The following is a 25,379-nucleotide window of genomic DNA, read 5'->3' on the forward strand; positions in this document are numbered from 1 at the left end:
TGAAGGGTTTGTCTGGGAGGCCCTGCAAACCTCTGCGAGTAGTGAAAGTGATTCACCAGAGGGCAACTAATCTGCCCTCTGCCTCGGAACCAGCCGCCATCCACGTGTGCCGACCCATCTCTTCTACTAACGTAAGTGTTAAACACCTTTAGATTTGTAGTTTTTTATTTAGATATTATGTGTGTAGCAATACCATCATAAAATTATGATGTTATTTTTACTACAAGGTACGTATTGTGTCGGGAAAAGTGGAGTTTGGGAGTCGGCCCAGTCTCTTATTTCAATTAATCCCATATGTTCTGTTAATTCGTTTACGCGTTTCTCGTTTTACGCAGACCTCCACGGGTTCAATTGACCGCGTAAATGCAGACTATACTGTGTGTATATATATATATATGTATGTATATATATATGTATGTATATATATATATGTATATATATATATATATATATATATATATATATATATATATATATATATATATATATATATATATATATATATATATATATATATATATATATATATATATATATATATATATATATATACATATACATATATATATACATATACATATACAGTGGCCCCTCGGTTAACGAACTCAATCCGTTCCAGAAGGTCGTTCGTTAACCGAAACGTTCGTTAACCGAAACCATTGTTTCAATGGGTTTTTGGGTAATTGGTTCCAGCTCACCGAAAATTTCCTAACTTCAACAAAAATAGCGGAAAAATTTACTTACTTTGAGGTGTGTATGTAGAAGGCTCCTGGATGATGGTGATGATGTGCATTTGAAGTGGGAGGTGCAGGAGGAGAAGGGAGAAGAGAAGGAAGTGGAGGAGAAGCATTTTACTGCTTCTTGGAAGGTGAGTCACCTTCCATGAAAATGTCAGGAACCTCTGGACTGACAGATTCTCCACCATGAACATCCTCTCTCCTTCTTGAAGTGGAAGGCTGAGGGCTAGCATCATCCTCTCTCCTTGAAGTGGAAGGCTGAGGGCTAGCATCTTGTTCCCTCTGCCTTTTACTGAAGAAAGTGTCAATTGTGGTCTGTGGGGCATCTGTCCTCCTCACCATTAACTTATGTTTAAAGAAGGAGACCACTGAGTCCTCAACATGACACAAAGTTAGTTCAGTTTTTTCCACTTCTGGGTGCTTTGAAGCCAGTTCCCTGAACTTCTCCCAGTGGTAAATCACATCTTTCAACTGTTTAGCTGACATATGGTCATCACTTTCAATTTCCTCCTCACCACTGTCAGCCTCTACCCGTAACATCTCATCCAGTTCCTTCAAGTCATTAGGAGTAAGTTCCTCATGAGACATCACAAGCTCTTCCACATCCTTCTCCTCCACTTCAAGACCCAATGACTGACCAATGGACACAATCTCCTGGTCCAACTCTGTGTCATCCTCAAATCCCTCAAAATCATGGACTACTGATGGCCACAGTGCTTTCCATGAAGAATTGAGGGTTCTATTGGAGACTTCTTGCCATGATGACACAATCAATTTTACAGCCTCCAGGACGTTGAATTGTGTCTTCCAGAACTGTTTCAGTGTTAGTTCAGGATCAATGGAAGTTGCCTGATGACACCTCCCAAACATTTTCTTCATGTACAACTTCTTGAAGTTGCTGATCACATTCTGGTCCATTGGCTGTATGAGTGATGTAGTGTTTGGAGGCAAAAACAACACTTTCACAAAGTCAAATTTATACTCCAAATTTCTGGCAAGGTCAGGGTCATGACCAGGAGCATTATCCATGAGGAGAAGAGCCTTTAAAGGAAGTTTATTGGTGGTTAGGTAGCTCTTGACAGAGGGGCAAAACACATCAACAGCCCATTCATTAAAGAACTGTCTTGTCACCCATGCCTTACGGTTGGACTTCCAATAAACTCCAAGCATTGTTCTTACCACTTTCTGTTGCTTGAACACCCTGGGGTTTTCAGAGTGGTAGACAAACATAGGCTTCAGTCGGAAATCCCCTGAAGCATTGGCACCAAGCAATAGAGTGAGACGGTCTTTCATGGGTTTATGCCCAGGTAAAGAGGCTTCATCCTTGGTGATGAATGTTCTTTTGGGCATCTTTTTCCAGAACAGCCCAGTTTCGTCAACATTGAACACTTGCTGTGGAAGATAATTTTCTTCTTCCATCAGTTTTTTAAATTCAATTAAAAACTTTGCTGCCCCTTCTTTATCAGCACTAGCAGCTTCACCATGCCTAACAACACTTAAAATGTCACTTCTTTTCTTAAATTTTTCGAACCAGCCTTTGCTAGCCCGAAAATCTTCAAATTCTGTTCCTGAAGAACCAGGTTGATCTGCCTTTAAATGTTCATAAATCTCCCTGGCTCTTTCACAAATGAAATCACCAGAAACTGAATCACCTTTCATCTGTTTTTCCTTAATCCAGATGATAAGTAACCTCTCAGTTTCTACGATTAGGGATCTACTTTTAAACACTCTTGTAGATTTGTCTCTCACGTTCACTTCCTTAAATTTGTCTTTTTGTGCAAGAATTGTCGACACAGTTGATGCCGACATGCCATATTCTTTGCATAGCGCATTTGATTTAATACCTTGTTCGTGTTTTTTTATTATTTCCTGCTTTATTTGGATTGAAATCACTTTTCTTGATCTCTTAGGCCCCATGCTGGATTCAAACAATGGCAACACGTATTTTTCAAAGTTAAACTAGCTGTAAATAAAGAATATTTTCTTTAAAGTAACACTGCACTGCACTATATATTGTCAATATGTAAAATAATTTTCAAAATGACCAATAATTTGCTTGGAAACACAGAAAAAAAGCGTTTAGTTGAAGAGAGTCTCAAGCAAGATGTTACCTCCAGTGAAAACAGAGAGAGACTGACGCCTGTTTGCTGTGTTAAGAGGCTGGATGCCGCGCATTAAACTAGTCACTTTACCTTCAATTATGTTCAATAATTGTTAAAATGACTAAAAAATTGAATATTAAACTTTTAAAATTATTGAATAGTATAAACTTCTTGATATTTACAAAAATAGTAAGGAATTTAAGCCCTAGAACCGATTAATGTATTGGCGGACTGATACTAAAGCTGGTTGCCCGGTCAGTGCAAGCGAAAACATGTTGAGGTCGGTTTGTAAGAAGTTCGTTAAGCGAAATTTTTTTCGTTAAACGAATTGAAGATCCTTATGGAAGGCAGTTCGTTAATCGAAATTACGTTAACCGAGGTGTTCGTTAAACGAGGGGTCACTGTATATATATATATATATATATATATATATATATATATATATATATATATATATATATATATATATATATATATATATATATACACAGTTGTAATTCTACTTAACGGGTCAATTGAACTCCCAGAGGGTCCCGTTATGAATAACAGAACATAAGGGGATTAATTCTAATAGAACTCCCAGTCTTCTAAACTCACTTTTTGACTTAATAAATAACTATAAAAGTGTTATAGTAAAAATTTATCTTTAACTTTTTTATGGTGGTGAAAAAACAAGTAATATAGTAGAAGAGGTTAGGTTAGAAAGATAAAGGTTAACATAGGAAAAATAAAGAATAGGTTAAAACGAAAATTTTTGAGGAACACTCACGTAGTAGAAGAGATGGCCGGCATACGATGGAGGCTGGTTCTGGTAAGAAAGAGGCAGATTACTGCCTCAGGTGAATCACCATTACTAGGTGAGAATCACCGCTACTAGGTGAATCAATATCACTGTCACTTACAGTTGTTATGGCTTCCCTGACAAATCCTCAAAATCAACTTCTACTATCACTATCACTGGCTTGGGCTGGCTGTGGTGGGCTGCGGGCGAAGAACTCGGGTTATGCTTTGCTGATCGCCGGCTTTGATGTTGTCATGATAATAATCGTGATGTACGCTCCATACCTGCACCAGTCGGTATGGAAGACGCCGCGGCGCTTCATCGTCAGTGTCATGAAATCCATGGACTTAATTTTTCGTTAACTCCCTATGATGCACACTTAATATCACTATGACTTAAACCAGGGTTCTTCGAGAATGACGACCTTCTTCTCCTCCCTCTCACTGGCGGGTTTCTTCTTCCAACATCTCTGCCGCAGTCGCCCAGGATCTCTGACTTCCAGCATGTCTTCATGGTGGTCTCGGAGAAGCCTTCAGCTGTAATACTGAGCTGCTAGGCTTTCTGGCAAGGTCCACTGTTAGCTGCAACAGTCTGAACCTGACCAGTCACAGGTTCACTCCTCCTCTCACCTGGTATGCCATGCAAACACATGTCTCCATGCAGACTTAATCGTGAGCAATAGACAGCAGATCCTATGCCTCCACCAAGAAGTTCACAGCTTGTTTGACGTTAAATCCTTCCAAATTGTTTGACTTATAGTTCCTGAGTCGCCGCCTTGTTCCTTGGCCCGCCGCTTACTTCCTCGCTGTCGGTGTCACCAGCTTATTTAACTCATCCTTGGTGTTGGTAGAGTCGTTCAGGAGCTGAATTTCTTTTGTCGAGTATGCAGCTTTAACATTGCAGATTAACCCCGGGGTCCGGCGGGCTGGATTAATGACGAGGTTGGGAGTGAAGGAAGACCACTTTACGCTAGTGACGATCCATAAGTCGGGCGAAGTGTCCAGGTATGTTGTCAAGGAGCAAATAAAATATTGAAAGGAACATTCTGTTGCTCGCGAGAATTTCTGCACGCCAGAACAAAAGTTGTCAAACCAGAAGAGGGGACAGAGAAGAGGACATCCACGCCTTACGCGGCGAAGTTAGTCAGTGGACATTGCTTGTTCATGTCCATATTCTGTAGGCGCGGCGCTTCATGGGCTTTGTGAATCACCGATAATCCTCGGTTTACAGGTACCGGAGGCATTGCGGTAAACAGGACGGTGATGCTGCCTTCTGCATCTTCTCCGCCCCTTACCTTGCTCTCGCAGACTGACAACGGTCTTGAAGGTAATCTTTCAGAAAAGACCAGATTCGTCCATGTTAAACACCTGGTCGCCACTGTACTGTCTCTTCCTCCATAATCTCACGAAAAAACGAGGAAAACTTAGTCACGCGACGGGTCAGCACTGGCTCACCAACAATGCTGATGTTGGTGACCTTGTTCTCCTCTTAAACCTATGCAGCCAAATCGCCATGGGAAGCATTGAAGCGGCTTTGGGCTCTGCAATTCCCAGCTTGCTGTCAATGCCAAGCAAGATAGCTCACGGCGCATCTCTGCACTGAGCTGTGCCGCGGTCCACCGCCATGTTGGCGTCACGTTTTTGACGCACCAAATAACTCACCAGCAAGCTTTCCACTTTGCCAGCACCCTGTTCTGGCAATACCTGATAGATGAAGCACCTGCAGACCTTGGTGATCTTCATGTGCTCCTTATCTGGCTGCATCTCTATTACTTAATCGTAGATTCGCGACGCCATGCTGGCTACGAGATCAACTTACGGGCCTTTTCCTTTCTCCAAATCTTGAAACAATTTGGTACTTCAGCTCGTGAGTTTAATGAACGCCGTGTGGTCTTTTTGGTTTAGTGCCGCTGGGTCCAGGCGAAAGGCTTTCTGGGGTAGAACCGGGCGGAAGGCGACGCCAGTGATAACGCGAACAAAGACATACACTGCGCACCTTACTGCTTACCTAAGCGGAGAGGAGGAGGAGGAGAGGCAGGCAGCAGGCGGATGGTGGTATGCTGTGGTCAAAATTCTATAAAATAGCATCCGAAGCCGACACTCTTCAATACAAGAAGTTGTGGAAAAAACCTGCTAAGAAATTAGCTTGGTACAAAATCACAGATAGTAAAAACGCTGCTATGAAAGCCATAAGCTGGTAAACTGTATGTGTATATATATATATATATATATATATATATATATATATATATATATATATATATATATATATATATATATATATATATATATATATATATATATATATATATATATATATATATATATATATATATATATATATATATATATATATATATATATACACACACACAGTCAACCCTTACTTTACGCGGTCCCACATTCCGCGTTTCCACGGTGCCCTGCCAGAACCCAGGATGCTCACATTCCGCGGTGGGTGTACCCCTTTACACAGGTGAAGTATAATTTTTTTATTTAGCTCATAAAATTCATACAAATTATCTGGCCAGAATATAATTTACATTGCTGGAATTCTTACAATTTGATGATCATTTTGAATATAAACATCATAGATTTTGCATTCGACATACAAATTTTAGATATAATGTTTACTCTGAGTAAATATGTTATCTTTTGTGCAAAATATATGACATTTACATTCAAAATATTCCTGGTCTTACAAGGTATCCAGCAATGTCAATTATATTATCCTAAGTTTAGTTTGAGGTATTATTTATTACTACACGGTATACCTTAAAATCTAGTGGTTTTCCCCCAAAATTTCTCAGAGAGGGAAGAGCCAGCGAGTGTAGTGTGAGAAGAGGGGGAGGGAGTTGAGTCCATTATTTGAATGGACATTAACTTGGTGACTGTATTTCTCTATTTCTCTTAAGTATTAATTGTGTCCATGTACCATCATAAAATTAAGATGTTATTTTTACTAGAACATAGGTATTGTGTTGGAAAAAGTGGAGTTTGGGGGTCAGCTGGTCTCTATTTCATTTAATCCCATATGTTATGTTATTCACTTTACGCGTTTCTCACTTTCCGCGGTACCCTGTGGGTTACATTAACCGCGTAAAGTGAGGGTTGACTGTATATACAGTGATCCCTCGGTTAACGAAATTTCGGTTAACGAATTACCTTCCATAAGATTCTTCACTTCGGTTAACGAAAAAATTTTGGTTAACGAATTCCTTACGAATTTTTCCCAACATGTTTTCACCTGCTTTTGCCTGCTCACCAGCTGTAGTATTAGTCCGCCAATACAGTAATTGGTTTTAGAGCTTAAATTCGGTACCATTTGAGTAAATATCAAGAAGGTTGTACTATTCAATAATTTTCCAAGTCTTATATTAAAGTTTTTAGTTATTTTAACAATTATTTAACATAATTGAAGTACAAGGAACTAGTTTTTAGCACGCCAAACAGCCACTTGACTCACCCAAAATGGCGTCAGTGTGTGTCCCTGCTCAGTGGAGGAAGCTTCTTGCTTGAGACTCTCTTGAACATAAACTATTTTTACATTTTTACGGTACAATTATTGGTCATTCTGAAGTTTATTTTACATATTGACAATATATAATGCAGTGCAGTGTTGCTTTAAAGAAAATAATCTTGAATTACACCAAGTGAACTAAAATTTTATTGGTGAAATGGCAGCATGGAGTGACTTCTCTTCCACCCTAATGCCTTCTCTTCTTCCTTCTCCTCCACCCCCATTCTAATTCCCATCATCATCATCATCATCATCAACCAGGAGCCTTCTACATGCACACCTCAAATTAAGTGTACTTTACTGCATTTATTTTAGTTTGTATGTAATTTTTGGTGAGCTGGAACCAATTACCCAAAATCCCATTGAAACAATGGTTTCGGTTAACAAAATTTTTGGTTAACGAACGACCTTCTGGAATGAATTGTGTTCGTTAACCGAGGGACCAATGTGTATGTATGTATATGTATATATATATATATATATATATATATATATATATATATATATATATATATATATATATATATATATATATATATATATATATATATATATATATATATATATATATATATATATATATATATATATATATATATATATATATATATATATACAGTATATATATATATATATATATATATATATATATATATATATATATATATATATATATATATATATATATATATACACAGGGTAATTCAGCAAAGAGTACATTAAATTGGAGGATGAAATCATTGGATAACTCTAAACCACAATGTCTCTATGGTAAAATGTCAGATTCTGCATATGCCCACGTGTTCATGACAGGTGCGAGCAAATTAAACATAGTTCAGCCATTCTGGAACGCATCAGACAATCAATGGTACGATGTGTACAGGCCTGCATTGAGGCAGAAGGGGGCAACTTTGAACATTTCCTTAGGTTGTAACAAAAAGGGATCAGTGAGCACACTGAGAGATCTGTGATTAAATGATTACGAAAACCTAAGGGTTATACTTCAAATTCACTCTCATTAATACAACATATTGTAACATGGAAACTATGCAGAATCTGACATTTTACCATAGAGACACTATGGTTTAGAGTTATCCTAGGATTTCATCCTCCAATATAATGGACTCTTTGCTGAATCACCCTGTATATATATATATATATATATATATATATATATATATATATATATATATATATATATATATATATATATATATATATATATATATATATATATATATATATGATAACTTAAGGAAAGAAATCGAAATACTTGTATTAAGGATTGAAATTCGAATTCAATGGGGAATATTATGCTCAAAAATTTGGTATGGCAATGGGTAATCCACTCTCACCTGTATTAAGCAACCTATATATGGAATTCTTTGAAAAGAAACTATTAAGTAATATTTTACCACCCTCAGCAGTCTGGTTTAGATATGTTGATGATGTATTATGTCTCTGGCCATGTAATGAGGACCTAAAAGCTTTCCTACCACAACTTAACAACTTAGCCCCCTCGATCAAATTCACTGTGGAATTAGAGCAAGACTGCAAATTGCCATTCCTAGACTGTCTGATACACAGAATAGGTAACACTTTTAAGTTCAGTATTTATAGAAAACCAACTAATGTGTGTTCATACATTCATTATTATTCTGCCCACCATAATAAAGTCAAACAGTCAGTATTTTCAACAATGTTTTTACGTGCCTTGAGAATTTGCAGTCCGGAATTCATCGATGAGGAATACAAATATATATATAATATTGGCTCAAACCTTAAATACCCTAGATCTTTCATAGACAAATGCTTAAACATTACTAAGAAAACTTTTTATAGAACTGACCCCAAGCCCACCCATGACCATAAGAATATCTTAATATTACCATTTCACAAAAATTTCTCACACATTCCTGCACAGCTAAAAACCTGGAACGTCAATGTGGCATTTAAAAACTCATGCACTGTTAAACAAATGTTAATCAAGAACTCCCCCAACAACACAATTGGTTGCATTTATAAAGTTCCTTGCAAGGAATGTAATATGTTTTACTTAGGCCAGACAGGTAAAGATCTTGCAACTAGAATTAAACAACACAAATACAGTGTTAGGACAGGCCAGGAATCCAATGCTCTGTTTGTTCATTTGAGGGATAACAAGCATTGCATTGACTGGGATAATGCCTCCTCAATATTACAATGTAAGTCAATTGACAGTAGGAACATCATAGAATCTAGCCTTATTAAACATACCGAAGCATTTAACATGAATTTGAGTAACGGCATGTACAAGCTGGACAATTTTGTAATTAAGAAGATTTGTGATCAGGTGAGAAGGCCGGGTCACTTGACCATCTGACCTGACCACCAACCGTTGTGTGCTATTTAAAGATTAGTAGGGTCATTACCTAATACCTGACCATTGTGGACCTGGTCTCACCCTCCTCTGTATATATACACCTTGATTTGTATTACTCTCTCTAGTCTGTACTCACCCCTGAAGATGTGAATTACACGAAAAGCGCTTGGGAACTTCGTGTTTTCTTCTTTCCTTGTGGTTATCAGCATATATATATATATATATATATATATATATATATATATATATATATATATATATATATATATATATATATATATATATATATATATATATATATATATATATATATATATATACTGTATATAATCTGACCTGGTCCACAGCTGAGTAAGAATCCTGGTAAAATTTGCTATATGAGGAGCAGTATCTTTGTTCTTTGTACTGGTGAAGATCAACAAAAGTGGAGCCACATAATTAAGTTCATCAACCTGTTAGAAAATAATATTGTTTCTATAAACATGAAGCCCGAAAGATTTATAGTACAGTACAGGGTATTTAACAATATTATCAGATATAACCACAGTATTACTTTGGAAGAAAATAATGTTTGCTGCCCCTAGCTTTCATAAAAGTTCCTAACCTTCCCTATCTGTTAATGATCTAGAATTGGCTTTAGAAAAATATGTTAACTCTTCATGACTGCTGGGATATCAAAAAGTGCAGCAATCACCACTTGTAACACAAAATGTGAAAACTTGAAGAAAACATCATACAACATATTCATAGAGAAGACTGACATGGAGGCAGTAAAAGATTCCTAGTGCTGGGTGAATAAAATATTTTTCCTGCTCACAAAAGGATAAGTTATTTGAAAGAGACTGGCCTAGCCCAATAAAATTAATGAAGACAATACTGGCATACAGTACTGTATAACCATTCCTACATACAACCTTTTCTTATGTAGCACAAGTTGCATTTTCATCTCTCTTTCCCTTTCTTACATCAGGATGAAGTTCTTATATCACAACCCTCTGGCCAATATGCAGGTCTTCTGTTCAGTTAATCGATAAATTAGCAAAAAAAAAAGTTTCCCCAAATTTTCAAGCATTTTCCCCCACAATTATGCAGGTTCAGAATTAAGAGCATACTGTATACAGTGTAGGGTATATGTTGCAGTCAATGTGTCACATCAGTATAGGGTATATGTTGCAGTGAATGTGTCAAAATCAGTACAGTCAGTTCTGCTATAACGCGATAGTTGTGTTCTTGTAAAATATCGTGTTATAGAAAATCGCGTAATAGAAATAACAGGGCTTATGGAGAAAATAGGGTTAGGTGCAGATTACTCGAAATCGAAAAAATTTAGTAGTTAGCCTAACACAAAGGATAGCACAGTCTAAATAAATGTTACATTCATATCTAATAATGAAATCATACAGTAAATGTAACACTTTACCTTGAAAAAATATGAATGTAACTTGATGGGGGAGAAGGGTGATTTTGAGGTTGATAACATCGAGCTTCTCTTCAAGTGTTATATCCTTTCTTTTACGATCATCACCGGGAATTCTATCACCAGAACGCTTCTTGGAGATATTCTTCTTTACCATATTCACAATTAATACCACAAAATTGGAGAAATAGTAAGCAAAAATCGCGTTATAGCAAACAAGCGTTCGCGTTATACAAATATCGTTCCTCTATTCATAAATCACGTTACAGCAAATTCGCGTTATCAAAACACGCGTTATAGCAGAACTCACTGTATAGGGTATATGTTGCAGTGAATGTGTCAAATCAGTGTCTAAAATACCTGTGGAAATGTTCCACTTCATGCTGTGTATAGGTATATAGGTCGTCCCTGACTTACGAATGTCCGATTTACGAAAGCCCACCGATATGAATGGGATTGAACTTGAAATTTACAGTATTTTATTTACCCGATGCTTTATTTTTTACTTTCATTTACAGCAAGGGTGGGCAAGATACTGCCCGCATGCCAAATTTTCCCTGTCAGATTATTTCTGTGGCCCTCCATTGCATGTGGCAATGGAGAATTTTTTATTTATTTTTTAATCTTAGAAAGGAGCAATATTATGTGGGAGTTGGCCACCCATTGCAGCAAGACCGACTCATCACCTGCTGAACCTGGCCTTGTGAATACCCCAAGTATGGTTATCCATAGGGATTAGGCAAAGGGAGAAACTCATTCTTGACCATATGACCTGAACGGCCACACCTCAATATTGTGTCCCACACTGACCTGGGCGTCCAGCACCAATACTAGAGAAGCTCAGTCTTCTCTCTGCTTCTCACTTAAGAGGACGTTACTGTGATTTTGCAGAATTTGTACTTACATGTTGTTGCCCCCAACCCATAATTTTTAAGTTAAAATAAGTGAATCTAAGAAGAGGTAAGCTGAAGCAGAGTATCGACCATTCAACAAGGAATGAAGTTCTAAATATTTTTTACCAACGAGGATGGAAAAGCAGTGTATTTAATTTGCAAAGAATGTGTGGCAGTGCTAAAGAATTACGTGTACAACTTAAATTGCCATTTTGAGACCAAGCACTCCGGTGAATATAAAAAAATTTCTGATAAAGAAAAGAGGAAGAAAGCTAACGAGATGGTTGCTCAATTACAACAACAGAAAAGTATTTTCAAAAAACAATTTGCATCCCAGGATGACATTTCAAGAGTGAGTTATGTGATTGCTCACAAAACTGCCAAAAACAGCAAGCCCATGATTGGGTTAATCTACCCCTGAATACACCTCTGCACTCTTATTTCTATCTTTATAGTACTGTTCTCTATACAGTTTTCTCTTTATTCATATGGCAATATTTGCGGTTACTTACATATAACATTTTACACTACGAAACAGTCGTGTCAGTGAAAAGATTTGTCGAAAACCACACTTATGCCTGATTTTCTTGAGACAGTCCAGGGTTATGTACAGGATCCCTCCCCCCACAAGATTTGCTTTTTCCAGACTGGGGTCTGCCCCAATTAGTCTAGTGTATCGAGGTACTACAATACTGTATGTCTTTAGGGCGCCAATTTAAATTCCACATGTCTTGTATTTGTTGAGCATCTTTATGGAAGCTGTGTAGGCCTCTTGCCCATTAGTAATGGGTGAACCACAGCCGAGTCAAGCTGTAATGCATCCACTTGCATGTGGCATCCCACACAGGAGAAAAATTATGCCACATTTGAATCTGGAGACAAGAATGATCCTCTTGTACATAGTGCCAGTGATATGAATGAAATGAGTGACTTTCCTCAAGATCTGACTAGTGAATCTTAGGGGAATTTGAGTGAAGAGAATGAGGAATATGCTAGTGGTGAGGGTGGGATAATTTCCACAAGCCACATGTCCATCCATAAGATCCCCATCCAGTGAGTAATGACAATGAGCTGCTAACACCATCCTCAAAGTGTTGTTGTTGTTATAACATTATTACTGCACTTCAACAACTAAAGAATTTAAGCATGTAACAAGGTTAGTAATTACACTTGTCCAACAACAATTAAAAATTATGAGAGATAGAACGCTGAGTTCAAAGGGTCAAATTATGTTTATGGGACTCGTCATCCATCATTTACTTTAATTCTTATTTCAAACAACAAGGAGATGGCAACTAATAACTTCTGATTCTATTAGTTCATTACTGGTACTGTTTGCCTAAAATTTTAATACCGTAAATGTTTCAAGTAGAGCTGTTGGGTTTCTGACTACTGAATGATGTGTAAAGGTGTAAATGACTTTTGGTCTTGCTGCACTGGCCACTCCATTGTGCATTTTTATTTTTATTTTTAGAAAGATAGACAGATGTACATAAATTCCTTGGAGCAGCTACAACCTACTGTTTAATGATGTGAATATTAAATCTAATTCCTGCAGAATAGCTTTATACTTGAGAATAAGAAATATAAATCAATCACCGATATACAATACTTACAACTTTCATTACAGTTTGTTCTGAAGCAGATCTTGCTAAAAACAAATTCATTTTCTCAGTGCAAGTATTTACGACATCATTTATTAGATTTGTTTCTGGAGTACCATCTTCATTCCCAGCTTGTAATATTATAAATCTAGTTATAACATTATCCCCTGAAAAAAGAAAAAAAATACAATTGAATATTAATCATGAAAAAAAAAACCCCATAACTACAGGCATTCCTCAATTTAAAAAACGGTTCCAATCCAGAAAAGTCTTTCGAAAATTGGGTTTTTTGTAAATTGAAGCACATTTTCCCATAGACCCCCATTATATAAACTGAGATAAGTTCCTTTACCCTTTTGCAGCAGAATATGTGTATGTGTGGACATAAATTTTTTTCCATGTCTGTGTAAAAACACATATTTACAATACCCCGGTAACTACCACAAAATTATTAAAATAACCCACATTATTCCACAAATCCTCTCAGGCCACAATAAACCTGTGGGGGACCCGGGAGGTGCTGCTATCTGGCAATTTCGAGAGCTAAATGTCCCAAGTAAACAATGCCTCACTCAGTCAACTGACACCATCCACACAGGACCTTTAATCACTTCACTGAAGGATGCTACTTTTAATATTTTATTTAGCTAAATCCACACAATTTTATTTGGTACGGAGAGACACCTATGTGGTTAATAAACTATCTCCACTAACCCCTTCACTACTGGATGCCAACTTTAATATTTTATTTGGCTAACACCAGATGATTATATTCAGCATAGAGAGAGACCCATTGTAGCCAAGAGGTAAAAGACAGCATATACCTTGTTTTCAACCATATATATATATATATATATATATATATATATATATATATATATATATATATATATATATATATATATATATATATATATATATATATATATATATATATATATATATATATATATATATTTCATTAGCCCAATAAAGCACACGGACTTCTACATACAATGTATGCCAGGATTCAAACCCACGATCTTATGACTGTGACCGGGGAACATTACCTCTACACCACCAGGATACTAAAAGCAGTCCTAGACTCTGTTATATTTCACACAAAGCCTGTTCAACGAGCTTATGGCGCCGTGAACCTCTAATGGGGACTACCCATATCACTTAGGTGGTCAGAGTAACATTTTACCAAATCCGGCTTCGAAACACGAGGATCCATATATATTTCAACATTGGGTATGACTTTGCTTGGGAGATTGGTATCCCCGCATCCCCTGAGCAACGCTCTCGTGCATTATGCAGAAGACCCGACAGCCGCACCCTTATCCACTACCTCCTAAGATGTCCCCACACACAACGCTTCCGTGACGCCTGTTGGACCACCACTCCACAACCCCCTGACAGAGACACGATGATCCTCCCCATACTGGCCAGATACTATGTAAATAACATTGATTATGTGTTAAAGGAATATCCTTCCTTCCTTAGGCTTTAGTAAGCCCCTTTATAATATTCATACTGTATATACTTGTCACACTTGCCAGATGCTTCTGGTGTTATTGTACAGGGGTACCTAGTGACAGCACTAGGATCCCGCTTCCTCTATCAAGGAATAAACAATTGAAATATATTTCATTAGCCCAATAAAGCACGCGGACTTCTACATATAATCAACACCTCACCCTGCCAGGATTCGAACCCACGATCTTATGACATTTGGCCCAATTTGGGTTAAATCACAATTATAAATCATTAAATTTTTTGCATTAATTTAAAAAAACAAAAATTTCACTATCTAATAAGGTTTTCAATGAAATTTTGTGTCACCATAGAAGCCCTATGGTTTCTTATTAGGAAAATCTTCAAAAGTTCATAAGAACACTTTCATTTTATGATGGAGAAATGACACTTATTGGGATCCAACCTTAAAATCTCATGACACAAGGGGTTAAATAAATTTTTGGTGTGCACAATGATTAAAAGTCAATAATGTAATAAACTGCACTATGTACAGTACTGACTTTATATTTGTACTTTTGAGAAATTGGACGAGATTGGATACAAAGTGAACAGTGTGAAATGCTATGACAACATCTATAATACAAAAGGTCCCAGGGTTTTGTACATCCAACTTATGAACATCAGCTAATAAAAACTAGGTCCCAAAAAGTTAAACTTTAAATTTACAGCATACTATTTACTTGACGACTTATTTTTTACATTCAATTACTGTATTTTGTCATTCTATTTCTTCTTTACTCTAAAATTAAGTGATTTTAGATGTATTTAAGGAATAAGGCTATGATATAGTGGGATTTTAAAATTTGACCTATGACAATGCTGGTTCAAACAACAGGTTTCATGGAATCGTGTTTCCTTGTTTACTAATACAGTAAAAGTCGAAAAATCCGGATGCCAGAAATCCGGACCACCCGAGAATCCGGACTTTTCGAAAACTCATTTTTTTTATTTAGCTGGCTTTTGTGTATGTGCGCATGTATGAGCACCACAGCTGCACAGCGACAACAAGTGACCACGCGGTCGCCACTTTAAAACGAGCAATCAAACTGTGACAACATATGTAATTTTGAATCCTATTCTTTCCATTTACAGAGTATTGTACAAGCCCATAATAATGGCTCCTAAAGTAGATAAACTTCGTTGTGTGAAGAGAAAGAAGAACACATTGAAATTGAGTGACAAACTTGAAATAATTAAAAACAAAAACTTGGTGTGAGCAATACTTTTCTAATGGAAACATACGACATTGGAAAGTCTACAATTTATAATATAAAAAAGGCAAAAAATAAAATTCTAGAATTCACAACCTTTTCTTTAAAACTGCTCATTTTGATAAATGAAGCATGCTATATTTGCTAATGAATAAACTATCAAAATGTACCTGTTCATCTCTTCTTTATTCCTCCTTAAATTTGAATTTTAAAAGTACTGCCTGAGAATCCGGAAAATCCGAAAATCCGAACCGACCCAATCCCCAAGCAGTCTGGATTTTTGGACTGCTACTGTAATGTCATATTGCTTTCATACTGCCGTCAAACAAACACCAAAGTGAGAGAACTGAGTTTAACAATGATTAAAGGAAATGTAGTACCCTGTATTGCTTAAAATAATACTACGAGGAACTGAAAATTCCACAGCACTGTGATTTCACTGTGGACTGGCTTCAGATGTTTAACCCCTAAGTTTCAGGTCACATCATATGACATGCGTCTGTAGAGCTTCGGGTTATGTTATGTGATGTTTTGATCTTTCGTGGTCTTATATGAATAAAAAGGCGGGCCTGGCTAGATTATGTTACCGAGTAGGTATTTATCTTTCACTGACTCACATATGAGAGCCTCACAGTCTCTTTTCAGTAGCTTCTCAGCTTTTGTGAAGTAGGAATCTTGCCCTTGGATTTGACTCGCTTCACTATGTTTTTCTACCCCTAAGCCCCAAGCACATGTCTAGTACTGTATTGTGATCAATTACTGGAGCAGTAATAATGATTGTTAATAGTGTAAATAATACTAATATAGTAAAACAAGTGTCATGTACCTCATACTGCCTGCAAATTAATGTTGTTTACCTCTTTACTACTGCGTCACACACATGCCACTTCATGAACATTCTCGACTCTTCCTAGCTCCTGTATTAACAACCTGTGGTAAGGACATGTATTTATTTCCTGTTTATATCATGCAAGGCCAGTTTGTAAGACAAGAATTGCTCTTTTATTTTATTATTATTTTTTTAATGTTCTCAAATATTCCCGCATTGGAGGAGGAGGAGGAGGAGGAGGAGGAGGAGGACAACCATAGCCCGAAACCCAGGGGTTAAAAATAATGCCTTAAAGCCATTGGAAAAAATACTAATGCACAGTCACAAATGTTCATACATCAGATACAGATACAGAAGGTGATCAAGATTATTAAAAAAGGAGGAACTGATGCAGTGAAGGCATTCTACATAAGTATTAAGGCAAATGCGAGAGCTTTGAAGTGAAATTACGAGTGCCACTCGGATATGTTATTTCCTAATAGATGTTCAACATTTTTATAGCTGGAGTGGAATGGAAAATTTAAGCAAGGGTGGCTTGGGTAGGAGTAAAATATACAAATCATCATAATAGTAAAACCAACCTAAAAATGTGTACCTGTATTGTATATGAATAAGCACACTAACATTGATGTAAAAAAATATATATTCTGTTCACATGCAAGGTGATGATAAAATCCAAGTGACTAAAGTTTGACTGATAAGAAATTAACTGTGTGACAGACAACATGATGCATAAAACTGTTAAGCAGAGTACTACGTAATTACCTTTAACTTTTTATAATGATTAATTTTTTGAAAATCCCAAGGGGAACACATCATTCTCTTATGGTACAGAATAAGGCTATTGTTTGTGAATCTAATACTGAATTCTGAAAATTCATTTTCACCTGTATCCTTGAAATTTGAGATAATCTCTTGTCTATGATGTGAAGTAAGTTTAGGAAGCAACCGAGATAAAAGTGAAGCAGTCATAAGGCGTTGGTGGGATGATGGAGGAGTTTGGGGTAGCACATCCATCAACACCGTGCAATGATTCTTGCACAATTCACTAGTTCCAAATCTGAAGAACAAAATAAATTATATTTTGAGTATGCTTTCTTTTCTTGCATGAAATATTCTATATATAGATGCTTATCTATTTAGTACAGTATTTATAACTAGGTAAGTTATCCAAGGAAAAAATAAGGCTGCGCAGATTAGCAGAGCCTAACAGCCCGGGCAAGTAATTTTTCATGTTCGCATGCCTGGTTAATGCCTGGCAGACAAGTTAATATTTTGAAAGGAAAATATCCAGACAGGAATCTGTCAGGTGTTGTGTGACCTCACTTCCCCATATACATTTAACCAATGAGGTCTATCAACCAGCAAGATGATGGGAGGGGAAGGGGGGGGCTGTTTGTTTGCTTGACTGGACACCGTATCATGATGTCAAAGCTAAACTGATTCTTGACGTTTCTGTTCCCACAATGATTTGACCTGCTAAGAAAGCCCTGGTTTGTACTAAGAACCTCAGTGACATCACAGTTGATACATCCTATTGTCTAGTCTCACAATGATCTGACCTGAAAAAAAAATTCAGTGTTTGTTGTGTACACAAATTTCTGCTACAAATTGAAGTTAAAACTTCAACATGAATAAGAAGCAAGGAACACTGACTGGGTGAAGGTATTTTAGATGGACACAAGCAAACTGAATTAATAGCCACAATGCATTTTAATGTTTTAAAATGCTTATTTATCTTTAAAAAAAAGAGAGGCCAATAAAATTTCCTCCAAAATTTGTCAAGGCAAGAAAAAAAAATCTGGGCAAATAAATTTCATTAATCACTAGTCACTTGCCTAGGACATGTAAATATTCCTCCACATAATCTGCTCAGCCTGGAAAAATACATTAATATTTTTTCTCTAATGCATTATGTAATCTGTGGCTCAGCTCACATGGTACAGTAGTGTTTGTCTTTAAAGTCAATAGTTACAGGCTTGATTCCCAATGAAATAAAAGACTGAGTTCCCTTTTTGTATATCTAATAAAAATATATAAGTACACCATGCGGTGGTTCCCAATCTATGGTTCATGTACCAGTGCCTGTTCATGGCTCAAGATTTACCAGTCTGTCTGATTTTTCACCGTCATTAAAGTAAACTTCGTCTAATCCGGACTAATTGGGGTAAGGCCTGTCCGGTTTGGCTGAAATTCTGGATTGAATCGGTGTCTGTATTGTCTATATTGCAAGGTGGAAAATTCCAGAAGGTGGGGGATTTCCAACTCAAGCTACATAAGAACACTGAACCTACTGTAATTTTAGCTTAGCCTCAACATCCTCTTGATTTTTATATGCCATATGAATTATTATATTTTTTTTTAGTACATTTAAGATTTTAACCTTTGTGGGAAAAAAGGTTAAATTTTCTTTGGTCTCTCATACGCTCTCGGAAGTTTGGTACTAGCTCTCGGAACAAATATACTTGGCGAGTCAAGGTGGCTGGTTTTTGATAGGTGCTCTCATACGTCTGACAGCAATGTGTACTGTCTAGAGTCTAGACACACTCAGCTCCATGGAAGCCTCATGCCCCCAAAATACCTCCATTTGATGGCCTGTATCATATAGATTTTCTGTTTTTATATGGTAATCTCCCTGTTAGCTGGAATCCCAATCCCAGAACTCTCCAATACAGGTACAGTGTCTCCCATTTTACGGAAACTTAAGTTGCAGAAACTTGCCTATTCTGAATTTGTAAATTACGACCACTAAATTCGGGATATGGCTCGTAAATTCGACCTCATGGAAATGGAGGATACCCTGTCCAGTATTTAAAAAATTTTCAACACAAAAATTGATATAAAAAAACATTATAATTTATTTAGTGTGGATTTCTTGATATGTGATACCACCAAGTGTGGGTGCGTTAACAGTGTGTTGTTATCTCCCAGCATGTACAGTACGTTTGATCTCTTGACCCCAGCTCTTGGATTTAACACTCACCTAGCTTATTCAAGACTTTCCAGTGTATTACCCTTATTCAAGATGAATGGAAAAAGGCCATCAAGTGCAAGTGAGAGCATCAGTGCTAAAAGATCCCATAAAGGAATTACGTTGGATATAAAACTTAATGTTTCGTGGAGGTTTGATGCGGGAGAAAAACTTAGCCAGATTGCAAAAACATGTGAAGTGATGCTTAATATGGAACAACTCCAGTGTGTGGATAGAAGACCAGACCCAACGTAATGTGCTGATAAACACAATGATCATTCAGGAGAAGGCAAAATGTTTGTGTAATGATTTGAAGAAAGAGGAATGTGTAACTTCTGAAACAAAATCTTTTCAGGCTAATAAAGACTGGTTTGAAAGGTTAAAGAAGTGCCTTAATTTGCACAACATTAAGATGGTCAGTGAAGCTGCCAATACTGATATAGAAACCGCATGTAAATATCCTGACGAGCTGTAACAGGACCTTTTCTTTATATAAATATGCACCCAAATGAATAACACAAAGTTATTCACCAAGTGATCACCATGTTATTCACGACTCTAGATCACTTGGCTTGGATCTCTCTTAAGGATCGAGCCAGGGTCAGCTGATATAGTAAACAATCGGCCCGCTATCATGCCCAGGGGGTGGCAGTTCATTCACTACCACTGGACAGGGAAACTGGGCACTTAACTCAAAGTGTTATCTCAAAGTGTTATCTCAAAGTGTTATTCACAACACTTCCCTGGAGAAAATTCACAATATATTCTCTCAGATTGTACCTGTGTATATACAGTACCTGCAAATAAGCAATAAAACAGAAAATCTCAAGAGCTAAAGAACAAGTGTACAATGTGGATGCAACAGGACTTTATTGGAAGCACATGCCTGCTGGACATTTATTTCTAAGGAAGAAAAGTCAACATCAGGTTTTAAGGCTTCAAAAGATCATCTAACACTTCTTGTGGAAGGAAACATTGCTGGTGATATGATATCAAAGTCTCTCGTTGTGTATCACTCTGAAAATCCAAGGGCTGGCAAGGGATATGCCAAATCTAATCTAACTGTGATTTGGCAAACAAATAAGAAGGTTTGAATGACTATGAGCCTTTTTCAAGGCTGGTTCACTAATTATTTTTGCCCTGCTGTTGAAAGGTACCGTATAGTGACAGGCATAATATATCCAACAAAGCATTACTCCTCTTAGACAATGCATCTAGCCACCCAGTGAACTTAAATGATCGTTCTGAACATGTGAGAGAAGTACGAGGATATCCCCAAGAACACAACTGTCTTGCTCTAGCCAATGGATCAAGGTGTGATTGCAAAATTCAAGGTATATTATTGAAGAAGAACTTTTGAACAACCCATAAAAGCAATTGATGGGGAAAATAAACCTACAGCTAAGGACTTCTGGAAAAAGTTCAACATCATGGATGCTGTGGAAAACAGTGCAAAGTCATGGGATGAAGTGAAATCGTCAGCTATGAATGGTGTTTGAAAAACACATGACCAGAGTGTACCTACAACTTTCAAGGTTTTCCACGAGAAGAAAGTTAACATCAAGTTCAAGAAGACATTGTGACACTTGCACGTGATGCAGACTTTGCAGAAGTCATAGAAGATGATGCGGCTGAGTTGCTACAGTCCCACAGAGAAGATCTGTCTCATGAGGCTCTAATGCTGTTAGAACAAGAGTGAGCTACAGAAGAGGAGAATATAAAAGCTCCACCCACACCACTTCAGTTGACTACAAGGAAATGGCTAAAGGGTTTGCACTTATAGAGGAAGGTTTGCAAATCTTTGCTTCTAATGATCTTAATCATGAACATAACCTCAAAGTTGCAAAAGATGTTCATAAAGGCCTCAGCTGCTACAGTGAGGTGTACAAAGAGAAGATGCACACTATATGTCAAATAACTTTGGATAATTTTTTGCCCCCAAAGCAGTGTCAGGCACTGCTTTGGGGGCAAAAAAATTATGATGATGATGATGATGATGATTTACAGGGTAGGGCAAAAGACATTAGTGCCCATCCCTCTCTCTCCCAATAATTCCCATTGCACCACCTCACCTCACTTCACTTCACACAGCACTCAACATCATTTGTGGTGAGTTAAATTCAACTGGTCTGTGTAGAGTATTATTTTTTATTTATTACTCAGATTTACCGGTACAGTATATATTAATGTACAAAGAAGAGGTCCTTCCACATTCAAACCATCCTCTGGACGATATGAAATGCCACCTATCTGACTTGCATCCGGGGAGGGAGGAAGTGCTGCTGGAATGGTGAGCAGGCGACACAGTTACATTGCCTCCACACACAAACATTCACTTCCCACACATACACACCCAAGTTCTTCATTTTTCAGATTTTATAGTTTTATATTATATTTTCTTTATTTCTAAGCCACATTAGAGTATTGTAATGATCTTTTCACAACTTTTACAGTTACATTACATGTAACAATAAACACAGCAGCTGGACTGGCAAGTTGGCAACGTAGTTATAACCCACTGCCTCCACACATGTTCAGTTCCCTACACACCCATGCTCTTCATTTTTCTAATTTTATAGTTTTATATTATATTTTCTTTATTTCTAAGTCACATTACAATACTGTAAGGATTTTATATATCTTTTTCTCAAATGATCATTGATGAGTGATAAACATGCTGAGCTAGCGAGAGATGCTGGGTGGGTTGAAGAGGCAGTGTAAAATTTTAAGAAATGAAAGGATGGAATAAAAGGCAAAGGGCCTGAGAGTGAATGTGGCAAAAACAAGAGTACTGTATTGATTAATTATTGGTGTGGTTGAGGGTCCTGTGATAGAAAGTGGAAAATGACTATGTGTTGTCTGCATATGTGCAATGAGTGTGGAAGATGGGTATACAAGAAGTGCAATTGATTAGAAGGTAGACTGCGGGATGTTGCTGACTTTTAAGTGTTCTGTATGTGCAGGTCACCATGTGCTCACAGCAAGGCTGGGGAAACTCAACATTGGGATTATGTCCCTGGTCTGTGTTGATGAGTTCTGTTACCTTGATCACATGATCAGTGCCAGTGGGGGTGATGAAGCCTGCTCAGTTGCACGAGTCAGAAGTGACTGGAGGAAGTTTAGGGAGCTGCTGCCTTAATTGATGGCAAGAGGACCTTTCCTCCAAGTGAAAGTAAGAATGTATATGGCTGGTGTGAGAAGCATGATGCTGTATGACAGTGAAACATGACCTGAAGATGTCTTGAATAAAGACAAAGCAAAGGTGCTCCAGTGTTTCCCTTTTCCTGTACATATGGTACTTTTACACTTACTGAATGTACAGTGCAGGTACACTATATGTAACTGTAGTCACTTTTTACATCTTAACACTGCTTTAACACTGTCTTGTATTCTTGGCTGATTGTATCCTGGTACAGTAATGTACATAAAAACAGCAGATAGCAAAGGAACAACCTTCCACAATGACAGCAGAATATGTACTACCAAGTTACCCAACCAGCTCGGCCATCCACATACCTGGCATGTGGGAATGCATTGGAGCATGATGCAATTTCTCAGAATTACCAGAAAATTTTTTCATAGGCCCAGAACGGAGAAGTTTGGAGAGATTTTCTCAGAATTTTTCCTGAAAATACATCAGATTTTCATCCTCAGAGACTCGTTCCCTTGCCCAGAATGGAGAGAATTTTCCCTGAAATTTTTCTCGCCCAATATCAGTTCCAGCTATTGGAGAGTTCCGGAGACTAAGGATTCTGGAAACGGTAAGATTACAGTACTGTATCATATTTTACCTTGCAACAAAGCTCCATAAATCAGCAGCCAAGAGTGCTGGCCATGTCTGTCCACTCAACAGCCACTGCACAAGGACCTGCTCCAAAGCTTCAAAATTTTGAATTTCTAGAGTTGCCACCAAAGTACACATGCGAATCAGCAAGTGTTCATATAAGGCAACTTTGTACCGAGGTCGTCCTCCATACATCACGCCGTCCATCACACATGGAAAGGAGAAGCTTGCATGACCTGTGTGAAAATCATAATTAGTGACAATAGCCAAAATCATATGTAGTACAATCTTGATTATCTAAAGCTCAGATATCTTGATTCTTCAATTATCCTAAACATTTACTCAAAATCCTCAGAAATTCAGGAGGAACTTCAGTTGGAATAAATGTAATTCTCATTTTCATCCACTTGCATGGCATTAATCATTTGAAAGCTAGTGGTGAACATGTGTGCCAACAGTGAGGCTGCTGGATAAAACAAGATTGATTTTGTTTTGTTAGAGATATATGAAGGGAAGCCCTAACCAAATTTATGATGCAGATAAGATTGTGTTGTTTGCTTTTTAAGTTGTAACATACTTGATGGTGCAGAGAATGTGGTATATGGCATCAGAATGTCAAAGGAGTTGTACACTGTTCAAATACGCACATATGCTGCTGGCAAGCATAAACATAAACTGCTTGTGATAAGAAAAAGTGATGAGCCCTGTGCTCTGATAGGCATGAAAATTATGCCTATACTGTACTGTATAATATTTTACAAGCCTTGTAAATGGACATGGATCACTTAAGAAATAAACTCTGACTGGTTTATCCATGAAGCAGATACTAACCGATTGCACGCACGCACAGCGAATGCACACACGCATGCACGCACATACACAAAACATTCATTACCTGGTAAATATGTCCCCCAGAGCCCTAAAAATAACTTCCTCAGAAAAAAAAAACGTTTTTCTCCCTACTAAATCTATACTATACCGTAGAAGGGTGTAAAAGAATAATTCATACACCTAATAAATTGTAATGGTACATGAAAACACAATCATGATGATCATCACCATCATTGTTTTACGGCCATTTTCCACTCTTCCGTGGGTTAGTTGCAGTTACCTGATGGCAGCTCTTCATGCTACACGATCTCTTACAGTCTCTCTTGTCAGGTTCCTAACTCTAATGTCATTTCTTAAAACCTCTCCCCCCATGTCATTCTTGGCATACCCCTGGTTGTCCTTCTCTCCACATCTAGGTTCATGCACCGTTTGATCCAACCGGTCACATCCATCTCATCTGGCCTCTATGCAGGACTACCAAAACTCCTGATACTCGCTCTTTCGGTGTCACAATGCACATCCACCTCACCATTCTCATTTCAGCCCACTCGAGTCTACTTATGTCATCCTCTTTAATTGCCCATGTTTCACTGTCATACAGCATCATGCTTCTCACACCAGCCATATACATTCTTACTTTCACTTGGAGGAAAGGTCCTCTTGCCATCAATTAAGGCAGCAGCTCCCTACAGTCACTTCTGACTCTTGCAACTGAGCAAGCTTCATCACCCCCACTGGCACTGATCATGTGATCAAGGTAACAGAACTCAACACAGACCAGGGACATAATCCCAATGTTGAGTTTCCCCAGCCTTGCTGT

At 37.5% G+C, this 25,379-nt stretch overlaps 1 protein-coding gene across 5 annotated transcripts in view; it reads right to left on the reverse strand.

Annotated features, from left to right (window-relative positions):
• The window catches only part of LOC121866933 (uncharacterized protein C1orf112-like), a 72,345-nt gene that overhangs the window by 21,520 nt on the left and 25,446 nt on the right, over nt 1–25,379 (reverse strand). For 4 of the 5 annotated variants that reach the window (XM_042366695.1, XM_042366704.1, XM_042366687.1 and 1 more), the window contains 4 exons: nt 23,736–23,964; nt 17,861–18,033; nt 13,428–13,582; nt 9,838–9,953 (listed from right to left, as the gene is read on the reverse strand). In XM_042366695.1, coding sequence (XP_042222629.1) covers nt 9,838–9,953; nt 13,428–13,582; nt 17,861–18,033; nt 23,736–23,964 — 673 coding nt within the window. The remainder of the gene's footprint in view (nt 1–9,837; nt 9,954–13,427; nt 13,583–17,860; nt 18,034–23,735; nt 23,965–25,379) is intronic. The other variant, XM_042366712.1, reaches the window with a different exon arrangement.

Source organism: Homarus americanus, unplaced genomic scaffold (assembly GCF_018991925.1).
Source record: "Homarus americanus isolate GMGI-L3 unplaced genomic scaffold, GMGI_Hamer_2.0 scaffold32583, whole genome shotgun sequence".
Taxonomy (NCBI): Eukaryota; Metazoa; Arthropoda; class Malacostraca; order Decapoda; family Nephropidae; genus Homarus; species Homarus americanus.